The sequence below is a fragment of the Nicotiana attenuata genome, chromosome 7 (genome assembly GCF_001879085.1).
Source record: "Nicotiana attenuata strain UT chromosome 7, NIATTr2, whole genome shotgun sequence".
NCBI lineage: Eukaryota > Viridiplantae > Streptophyta > Magnoliopsida > Solanales > Solanaceae > Nicotiana > Nicotiana attenuata.
This window is the reverse complement of record NC_031995.1, coordinates 93,868,665-93,880,142: the sequence shown is the minus strand read 5'-3', so window position 1 is coordinate 93,880,142 and position 11,478 is coordinate 93,868,665. Positions and strand designations below refer to the sequence as shown.

Genomic DNA, 11,478 nt, shown 5'->3' with positions numbered 1-11,478 from the left:
CCCCCCCCCCCCATCTCCTATACCTGGTGTTCCTTGGCCCCCAGATCGGGCTTCCCTGCGTACACTCCCTCCGGGGTCTGCGCCTAAATCTGCATTTAAAGCAATGTGCGAACTAACGTCAACTGGTTCCAAATTTGGCACTTCCCTAGGGTTTATTGGTGGTACATCGACCCCTGCATTGTTGTTTTCCCCATGAAATCCAAGACCTTCGTTGTCATGAACAGGTGTATTTTGCGAGTTTGACATGTTTAATCCTGAAATCAGAAAATCTTGACAAGAAAAAGTGTAAAAATAACGTGTGTAACGAGAATCAATAAAAAATTAATCACTATTATCTTTAGCCCCACGGTGGGCCCCAAACTGTTTACCTCAAAAATACGAGTAAAATTAAATTTGATTTGTGATTTTAAAGATATGTGATTAAATTCAATACCAACTAATATTCAAGAAATATGAAGTAGAAATGAAAGAAATAAGTGAATCAAACCAATGCTACTCAACAGTGGTGACCTCGAGTTTAGTGACCTCGAGATGAACTAAGAGTAATAAAGTAAAAACAATAAATGTAAAGGACAATTCCGATGAACAGTAAGAGAGAAAATTAGGATAGTATATTCTTGCCAATGATTAGATGATGTTACAAATGATTGGGGTCCCCTTTATATAATAGGGGAACCCTAAATAAGGTATATTTGTATTTACAGTAAGGAATATTCTTGATACAGCTGTCTAACTGTCTAGTACGGAATCGTACAATCCAATTCCGGGATTTGCGCCATGATCTTGGGGACGTGGCAGGGATCTAGCTCATTCTGCTACAAATCCATAGCTGCATCTCCTACCTAATGCAATTGACCGACCCGCCATTTCTTTCCTTCAATAATGCCTTCGCTTCACTTCAAGACGCTACTTACCAAGGAAAGACTACCTTTTTTTTGCGGTACAATTCCGGGATCGAGCACACTTGACTTCGGTATTCCTCGCACTCCTATCTTCGGCCATTGCATTCCATCCTCGAGCTCGAGTGTGATCTGTCGACCTTAAACTCAAGCTTACTTGAACTACAACCTAAGGCGATCCCTCGAGCCTGAGAAATCGGGCGTGCCTGCCGTATACAATTGTGTAACTTCTTATGTGTCCATTTATTCAATGTCCTGATAATGAAGTCTCTCGCACAACTTGACATAGTGGTCCCTACTGCTCTTAATCTCTTACTTCACTTAAACGATCTCATATTGACAGGGTGGCGACTCAATAGAGCTAATGACATAAAATTAAATTATTAGAGGCGCCAAGCTTTTCCTTTGAAAAAAAAAAGAAGAAGAAGAAGAACCTTGCATATACTCTTATATCCTTATTTTAAAGTCATTTTCCCAACTTCTTTTAAGATGTACTTAAAATAATTTTTCCAATATAACCAATCAATCACATGACTAAATAGTTCCCTTTCAATTATTTTATAGATCTTGTAGTTTAGCTAAAGCCTTTTCAGTGGCTGTATTGGTGGAAAAATAGAAATGACACGTTGTCATACCCTTTTTGGGTACCCCCGAAAAAAATAATATGTGTATGTTTGCGGGTGGGTTAAAGAGTTTTTTCAATTAAAGTGATAAACTTGAATAGGGATTATTTTTGTTTACAGAGTCGCCACTTGAAATTGATTTTTTGGGTGTTCCAAGTCACCTTTTTATTTGAATCCCTAGTCAAAGGAAGATTTGACTCTATTATTATCGGTCCGCGAAAATAAAGTTCGGGTAAGGAATTTTGTTGATCGGGGAGAAGGTATAAGGCATTCCCCGTATCCCGTGGTTCCAGCACGGTCGCTTTATTGACTTAAAACTTGGCTTGAACTAATTTTGGACAAACTGTGATTTATATTATTTTCATGTTTTACCTATCCGCTTTTATCTCTTGATTATTAGAAAAAATTAAAGAATATTTTTGAATAATAAGATGTCATAACCACACTACGCAAGCGAATGCGTGATCGACGAAATTTATTATTTAGTCATAACAGCGCAACGCAAGCGAATCCGCAGTCATGACAAACGATTGTTAACACGTTATTTACTTTTGAAAAAATTGCTACGATTGTGCTTGGAGGAAACATTAACCCTCTTTTTTTTTGGAAAAATTTATTAAATGTCACTACCACGCTACGCAAGCGAATCCATGATTATAACAAATGATTTATAAATTAATTAAAACTATTGAATATGATATGGAATTGATGAATTAACTTATTAAATGTTAAGCGTAACGCTACACAAGTGAGTCTGTGAAGTTAAAGCGCACCTACTATTTGCCTAGCGTTTAAATTAATTAAAAGGAAACGAGTTAATTTAAATTGTAGAAAAATCTGATATTATTATTTTCTAGCTTTATAGTTGGGAAAAATTATGCAAATAAATGTTGGACCAACTTTATCTATTTTAAAAGAAATGAGCCAACTTCTTGTTAAAAGAAAAAATGGGCGAGCATGTATAGAGCTTTTAGGGCTGCTGGAATTTATTATTAAAATGGGCCAAGAAATGAATTTCAATTGGCCCAATGCTATATAGAAGAAAAGGGGTAATTTTGTTGTTTAAAGGTAAATGGGCCAGCTTTTATTTTTGATTTAATAAGGCCCAAAGTTGATACAATCTTAGCTCTTTACTTAGTTTGCGTCCATGACCATTAACTACATAGTCACAATTGTATAAACGCCCACTTTATAAAAATAGCCACTTTTGTAAATTCGGCAAAATGGCCAGATTCACAAAGATATTATCACAGTATTCCTAGAAGCATATATTGGCAATGAAATTTCAGCAACTAAAACGAACTCATGCTATGTGTTATACACCTAAAGTCATTCATGGCATACTTAGCATTGTTACTCGGATACAATAGCTTGAAAACATGCTTAAAAGCCCATAAACGACTTCCATATCACATTCAAAAACTTACAACTCAATATTCAAGTATTATGAAGGACTATATTCACATTATCACATGTTTGATACATAACAATAACATACAAGCTCTTTTGTTGTCAAATTATTCATCACATCAAACACATTTAAATGGTGCAGCATGTTCAAGTTGTTCCCATTGCTGAAAATACATACATTACGAGTCTTAAAGGATTACCTGGATAACAAAAGAATAAACAGTAGTTCAGCAACTAAAGCAGCATAAAAATAGCAGAAAACCAGCAGCAAATCCGTGTTAAAACAGCCCGAAAACTTAAAGAAGAAACCCAGAAACGAACTCTGAAGAGGACTTATACTTTTCTAAAAGTTTGCACTCTAAGATTCGCTCCTAAAGCTCACCATTTCAGCTTACTTTTCATGTGTTCAACTGCTGAATTTTTTTTAATGTTTTTGTGTGTTCAAAGCAATTCTAAAAGCTCTATGGAAGTATGATGGAGTCCCCCCAAATAATGAAGAAAGGGCAGCCCTTAAATAGGCAGAGAAAAGCCAACTTTTTGGACAGATTTTGGTTCACCAAAAATTTGTCCAAAAGAGGCTGAATTTGTGTGCTAAAGGCTGTCCAAAAGGTGAAAGGATAACCTGAAATCTGCTATGGCAGGAGCCAAAGGGTCACTTCAGCCACCCTACTAAAAGCAAGCTACTAGTACCCTAGTTTATGATAAAAAAAATATCTAAATTTCAGATTTTAACAACACCAATATCAACCTATTGATTCAAATTAAACCAAGTATTAAAGCATGTTATTAAACTTCAATACATGTATTATGAACCAACATGAGCAAACAAAAATTAACTATTAAAGCTAAACGGAACGCACGCTATCGCTGAAGCGATATAACAAAACCATCTAGACAAACATAATCAGAAATGGATTAAATAAAGAAGCAAGACAGAAACTAACTCTAACTAAAACCCAAAAAATCAGAAAATTAATAACAGGGCAGGGGATTGCGATTTTTACCATATACTCGAGCATCCGGGAAATGACGATAGGCAGTGGTACGACTTTCGAGCAAGCTTCTATTGTTGATATTCTTGAAACCAAAAATTCCGGCGAAACCGAGTCCGGTTTCAATGATATCAACGACACAACCTTGCTCGAGGCCGGTTGGAGAAAAGAAACGAGAGGTAGTGGTTGAGGGTGGCAGTGGGCGGCGCTGGGGTGGCGTGGGGTTTTATGAGGTTTTGAGTCGGAGATATGCAAAGAGGGGGAGAAAAGGAAGCCAGTGGTGTAAAATTTCCGGAATTTGGGGTGGTGGGCTGCGGCTAGGATTTTGGATTTTTTTAGATCTATGGAGATTGGTGGAGATTTGGAGGATATGAGCGGTATAGGTAACAAGAGGAGGAAGAGGGGAAGAGATGGTGAAATTTTGGGGTGGATTGGAGGGTTGCCGCCGGCGGCGGTGGGCGGAGTTGAGAGGGAGAAAAGAGAGAGTGATGAGAGGGGAAGAAGAAAGGAAATAAAGGGGAAAATGGGGGAAAATTTTGGGGGTTTTAGGCTTTAAATACCTAGGATGAAGATCAAACTAGGACCGTTGGATCAAGTCAAGATGGATGGCCAAGATTAAATCTTGATTCACTTAATGAAACGACGTAGTTTTGAGGCAAAGCTACGTAGTTTTAAATCCTTCCAGTGGCAGCCCTTTATCTTGCACTCTTGGCCACTTTTTCTTTCAAATTTGGCCAAATTTCTTTCTTAATCCTACTTATTAAACTAAATTTACACAAACAAATAAATTAATTAAACAACTTATTCAAATGATCAATTAACTAGATTGATTCACCAATTGAAAAGTTAGTCGATTCCTAAAATGCACAAATGAAGGAAGAACTATTATTTTTTGATATTTTCATGATAAAAATATGCAATTAAAGACACAAAATTTGAGAAAACAATTAAAATAATAAAAATACTAATAACTTTAGGAGGTGTTAAAATAGTGCAAAAAATTTGGTGTTCACACACGTAGGATAACGAGATGTTGACATGTGGCATTTAAGTGAGATCAATAAGGGAGAATGATGAGACGCGGTTAAAACACCCACGTAATTAATTGCAAATGATACCGTACTGGAGAAGAAGAGATAGGCACGTGATGCATGAAGGCTAAAAAAGAGGAAGATTCATTGGCAGTTACAGATAAGGAAAGGGAACTAGCCTAATCCCAGATTATACGCCATTGTTTATTATTATCATCCTCCCTCCGTTCCAATTTATGTGAACCTGTTTGACTAGGCACAGAGTTTAAGAAAAAATAAAGGCTTTCATAAATTGTGGTCCTAAACAAGTCAAAAAGAGGTCCACAGTATTTGTGTGGTCATAAAAACTTCTCATTAAGGGTAGATTGGAAGTTTAAGCTAAATTGTGTCCAAATTTAGAAATGGGTCTTTATTTTTGGAACGGACCAAAAAGGAAATAAGTTCACATAAACTGGAACAGAGGGGGTAACTGTTACGAAAAATTTGAGTAACGGGCAATTAATGTAGTTAGTGTTAGTAACGAGCAGGAATTAAGTGAGGTAAGGTGGTTACATATTGTATCCTTATTTAAGCGTCCATTACCTTACTTTGTATGATCATCAAGAAATTCACAAATATATGTAATCGGTCTTTTACTTTTACTTCTCCGCTTGATTGAAGATTCTTACTCGCAATTCATGGGAAGAAATAAGAATCATCAATAAGATTTCTTTTCCTTTGTTTATCAAATATTTTCAATTACTTTTTACTCTTTTATATTTGGAAAAGTGAAGTAAATTTGGTTAATAGAAACCCAATTTATTATAGTATTAACTTTGAGCACAAAAATTACTTTTTGGTTAAACAGTGGCTTGGCCTTCAGCGGCACGGAATTATTAATGAAAGAATTACCTAATTTTATCAACCTTTTCCATTTCAAAAATTAATGAAAATATTACAAATTGGGGATATGGATTTAGGTTGTTAGATCATGTGGGTACGTCATTTTATCTGGGTTTGTAATCAAATTTCATTGGTTTTAATCTGGTGTACAGTGTACTTTTAGGGATTGACGTCAAATTACTGGACTGGATTTTTTATTTATGTCAACTTCCTGGAGTTTGAACTTGTTAAGCACAACAAACAAAGCTGCCATTAACACGGACCTTGAACTGTGCAATGACAGCTCAAAGAAAAGTTGAATGGTCTTTCTTCGATGCAGTCTTGGAATTGTATTGTGATAATGGAACAGCCTAGCATACACTAGCGAAACTAGGAATTTTACTAAGGATATTCAAATTTAAAAGAAGTGAAAAAAACTTTTCGACCATGGGTGTTCAATATGAATTATATACTTCTAAAATGTTGTATTTTACTTATATATACAGTGCAATTTTCCAACGAAAGGTGGTCAACTGACCGCAGTTATGACATGTGGCTTGACCACTGCTAGCATACCGTGCCAGCTGCTGCGGATCGATGCCATTGGCCTGGCCTTGACCCGTAGAAGATCTTAGAATTGTTTTACGGTGTTGAATTCCCTGGGATGTAGCAGTTAGTTATATATCCTTTAGATCTCAGAAAATAAGATATATAGCAGTTGTCCATGATTTTAAGACCTTCAACGAATCCTTGAGAAACTCGAGGATCTCCTACCAGATTGTAAAAGAAATAGCTATACAAAGCTAAGTTGTAAGGGAATTTCTCCGAAATGCAAAGTAAATTGGTTGAGCAAGTTCCACTGTCCACGTGGTTAGCATGGCTCTATTTAAGTCCATCAATGTCTATCATGATCATCGCATTTACGAGCCTGGTTAACAAGCAACGTCTTTCCTAATTTTCTTATAACTATGAACTAAGGGAGTTCACTTATTTCTAGCTAAGGACATGAAAGACAATTCGCTCTTAGGAGTAAGCTACATGGTTTGAAGAGGGTTCAATTCAGTCCCTTTTACACTATTCATATAGGTAACAAATCCTTTGTACATATACATATACTAATCGCTTTACATAACAAAAGCTTCTAGTGTAATGGAAAAAGTCACTAAGAAATTGCTTTAGGTACCAAGTCCTGCCATTGCTACCTTGGATCAAGAATAGTTAATGTCAACACATTGTCAGTGAGGCATCTTTTCTCATTTGAATCATCTGTTTCAAATGCATTCCTCTCTATGAAAAAACCAGGCTCCTTTGGTTGAGGTAATGCCACTTCTTCATGGCTCAACATGAAAACCACTGATGCCGTTGTTGGTCTGTCTACTGTTAGTTTTTGAACACATAATAGCCCCACATGAATACATCTTAACACTTGGGATTCCACAAATGATTCTTTCAAACATCCATCCATTAGTTCCAGGGCTTTTCCTTCATTCCATAATAACCAAGCCTACAAAGCAAAATCAGTTTAGTTTTAAATGATATGAACGAAATACAAGTGCAGCAGGAAACGGACAAAGCAAATGTTTATCTTGCTTACATGTCCAAGAAGACTGTGATGGTGGTCGGAGTGTTGAAATGTCCTGTTCTTTTTTCCGCTCACTATTTCTAGTAAAAGAACACCAAGACTGAAGACATCTGATTTCACTGAAAATTTCCCATCAACTGCATACTCTGGAGACATATAGCCACTGCATTGAATAATTAATGCTATTAATAGTACATAATTATCCCTCTACTCAATTGATCATCAAAGGGTATGAAAATATAATGTTAAATACTATATGTTAATGATTTGGTGAAGGTAAAGGTGAAAGTGTCAATGAAAACTTACTATGTTCCTATTACTCGCTTTGTTTTTTCTTCAATTTGGTCCCCACCAAAAATCCTAGCCAATCCAAAGTCTGAAATTTTGGGATTCAATTCGCTGTCCAATAAAATGTTGCTGGTCTTTAGATCTCTATGTATGATCCTTAGTCTGGAGTCCTGATGAAGATAAAGAAGCCCCCTTGATATTCCCATAGCAATTTGAAAGCGGTTTTCCCATAAAAGTTGTCCTTTCCTGCTCTCATCTGCAGAAAATGTCATGATAATTCAGTTTAGTGCTCTTTATCGTAGTTTATGTTTATGGAGCTTTTATTCATCTTAGAAAGAGCGAACATTGTGTTAGCGTAATACTGCTGATATGATAAGATGGATCTTTAAATGAAATGAGTTAAGAGAATCGAACCAAAGAAGAAGAAGTCCAAGCTATTGTTCGGCATATATTCATAAACTAGCATCCTCTCTTCCCCTTCAAGACAACAGCCTAGAAGCTTAACTAGGTTTCTGTGTTGAAGCTTGGAAATCAGAACAATTTCATTCTTCAACTCTTCAAGACCTTGTCCAGAATGTTTGGCGAGTTTTTTCACTGCTATTTCTGGTCCAGCTGATAGTTTTCCCTGCCACACATCCACGCAAAGTGTGAGCCACAAGAGCATCATTCATATGTTTTGACTAAGATACATAAGAGTAAATAATTCTAGTTACCCGATAAACAGGTCCAAAACCACCCTCTCCAAGGATATTATCTGATGAGAAATTCTCTGTTGCAATAGTAATACTCATCAAATCAAACAAGGGTAGTTCCATCTCATCCTTTCTTTCTTGACCTGCTGTAAAATGGAAAACTTTGTAAAAATGATATTGAGGTTAATGAAGCAACTAGACTTTCCAAAATTCTCCAGAGCAGATCGAGCGAAGGCAATCAACCAGAGGTATTATCCGGCAGACCAGGTAGTGTAGAAAAATTTGCTAACCTCTTTTCCTCTTCTTTCTCCGCATAGCAGACCAAGATATAAAACCAAGAAGGATAATCGCTGAAACTGTTGATACAATTGCTATGGCCGCTTTTGTTGTCTTTCCTATATGGTTTGAACCTGTCAAACGTTTACTATGAAAATGTGAAAAATTCCGGTATGATAGTAGTATATATAAAGATGATACATAGCCAACAGCTTAGCATGTATTTAAGAAGCTATTACTATGAAGTTCCCATTGATTAAGCATGAGGCGATGAATCGATTAATAGACTTACTTATTTCTGATGCAGCCATCCTCACATAGAGATATTGATCAAGTTGAGCATATTCTCTTATATCAATGAGTTGGTTAAACCAGAGTAAGCATCCACTCCCGCCGTTTCTGACAACAAGATTAGAATATGCAACACAAGAACAGTTCTCCAGGCACAACCTCTGGCATTCCTCAAGGCCAATGGTATTGTCAAACCAGGAATGCCGTGTATCTGGCAATTTCACACCAGAGTATTTCTGAAACCGATCACTTGTCCCACATTCCAATGGAGTTCTTCGTACGCATCCATTAGACCAATCTGCTGCATCCCATTCTTGTTGATATTTAGGCTTAAATCCTCTCAAACAATCACATGGAGGAGAGTCATTGATGTTGCACTTCCCAAATTGACCACACAAGGCATAACGATCGCAGTTATCCATCTGTCCTGTTGAGTAAAGAAACCAGCTGTTGGTGCGTTCAATCCATAAAAGCCGTTGAATCAGGCCTGCCGGACTCAAGACCACCCAGGTGGGAAGAGAAGAATTGATAAGCTCATATTTATAGCAGATCTCCTTGTCATTCATCACAAACTCAAATGTATAATAAGGATTTGGTTTCAAATTTGGCCCCCCAGTAAAAGAACGCCCATTCCATGGTCCTGTGTTGTACTTTATTACAGGACCTTCCATCAAAAAATATTGAGGGTAACCACTTGTATCGACACGGTGCATATATTCTCCTGGAGAAGGGTCATCACTGCTCCTCCACGATGTTAGTGTCCAATTCAGGCCAGTGACTAAATTACGACCAACCTTCATGCCCGGTAATAACGTACTGCCTGGATAATCAAAACTCTGCCAAGCATAGTTTTTAGGATTAAGATCAGTGCCATCCTTTAGGACAAGATTTCCAGTGTCCAAAAGCTGAGCCACTGGATTCCTCAAGGATGTCGATGAATTCGTTGACCAGATTATGCCTTCAGTACCATTGAGCAGTAGAATCCCTTTTTCACTTACTATTAATATGCCAGATGTGTCATTCAGTGGGTTGGATCTATTAGCAACCCAGACCACTTTCTGAGCATTGGAAATTTTCTTGTACCATATTCCAACGTACCGATTCATGGAATTTCCAGGGCTGAAAAATCCAAGCTCAAAGTAGCCATCAGCTGAAACTATGGTATGACCATCTTTGATTGGGCTATCCTTAGATATAGTGTCTAAAGCAGTGCAAATTATGAAGAGCAATGAAACTATATTCCAAGAAAGGAAATGGAAACCTGCAAAGCGTTTCATGGAAATTGTTTGGTCCTTGAATTCAAACAGGTGATTTTTGTGTTATTGGAATTCTGAGGAATCAAACCAAATGGAGATGGAACATTTCTAAGACAAGATAAGGCTCCTTTTCATATTAGTATTTGTCTTGTGCATTAATGAATAACTGTTTTCTAAAACCACTAGATTTGACTTGTCCTTTTCATCTCTTTTGAATAGTCAACCCCAGCAATCAAGCAGATACTCTGAACAGATTTTGAATACTTCGGTCTCTTTCATTTGACCAGATGGCCTACCGACTTTTTATATGCTACAGGACAGTGGCTGCTTAATTTTTTTACTTCAAGAGAAATTTGCATAAATTACATGTGTAATCCTTCTATTAGTGCAAAGCTTCGTCCTTGTTTCTTGTCACTATCATCCTATGCCTTTGGTTACATGACCTGACTTCTATTCATGGGTAGCCCCTTTAATTTCAGAAAATGTTGCATAACATGAATCACATTTGACGAGCGAGAACATAAAGGTAGTCTTTGCAACTAAGATTTAATTTGTATTGCTAGAGAGTTAGCTGTGAAGGGAGCTTTGGCACAACAGTAAAAGTTGTCGCCATGTGACCAGAAGGTCACGTATTGAAGTCGAAGAAATTGCCTCTTGCGGAAATGCAAAGTAAGGCCGGATACATAAAAGTTAAGACCTAATGTGGTCCGACCCTTTCCCGGCACATAGCAGGAGCTAAGTGAACCGAAATGCCTTTTTAGAGAGTTAGCTGTCAATATTAGAAAAGAAGAAATCAATGTTGAGCAGTATTTTAGACTAGTCAATTTGTTCCATCTGCATCAATCATTATCGGTGGAAAAATGACTTGGTCTTTGGTAATCGAGCAATCAATGACTAACAAATAAAGGACTCACATGCATCAATAGTCAGAGGTGCCTTTTACTACATCTGGGGATTTTTATATATATTTTATACACGTACTTTCCGTACATAGCCCTAAAATAAAAGGAATCCCATCTATGTTTGGAGGGACTTAGAACGAGAGTTAAAAAAGAAAACTACCTTAAATTTTTTTGACAGTCATGATATCAGCTGCCTGCAGAATTACATGCTTTTCTTGTTGAATGTTCTGAAATCTATGGACTATTCTTATTTCTTACCGCTTGTTTGGATGGTCGTTACATGTTGTATTGTATCGTATTGTTACCTTAAATACATGTTTGTTTTGATTGTTACTTAAATTTTATTTTATCGTATTGTTAAATTTTTTATTTAAT

At 36.8% G+C, this 11,478-nt stretch overlaps 1 protein-coding gene across 2 annotated transcripts; it reads right to left on the bottom strand.

Annotated features, from left to right (window-relative positions):
* On the bottom strand, positions 6,658-10,422 carry LOC109229501 (G-type lectin S-receptor-like serine/threonine-protein kinase At4g27290). Of its 2 annotated transcripts, none has more exons than XM_019394963.1 (7): positions 8,947-10,422; positions 8,669-8,788; positions 8,400-8,524; positions 8,101-8,311; positions 7,705-7,942; positions 7,411-7,561; positions 6,658-7,320 (listed from the first exon to the last, which is right to left on the bottom strand). In XM_019394963.1, the coding sequence occupies exons 1-7, from the start codon at positions 10,220-10,222 to the stop codon at positions 7,015-7,017; spliced, it is 2,427 nt and encodes an 808-aa protein (XP_019250508.1). In that variant the 5' UTR covers positions 10,223-10,422; the 3' UTR covers positions 6,658-7,014. The 2 variants fall into 2 exon arrangements, with proteins under 2 accessions (XP_019250508.1, XP_019250509.1); XM_019394964.1 differs by having other exon boundaries at positions 8,400-8,521.

Coding starts and splice junctions, on each gene's coding strand:
- LOC109229501 (XM_019394963.1), bottom strand. CDS start 10,222: ATGAAACGCTTTGCAGGTTTCCATTTCCTTTCTTGGAATATAGTTTCA. Junction 8,789..8,946: donor GATGGCTGCATCAGAAATAA/GTAAGTCTATTA, acceptor AACGTTTGACAG/GTTCAAACCATATAGGAAAG. Junction 8,525..8,668: donor GAGAAAGAAGAGGAAAAGAG/GTTAGCAAATTT, acceptor TCCATTTTACAG/CAGGTCAAGAAAGAAAGGAT.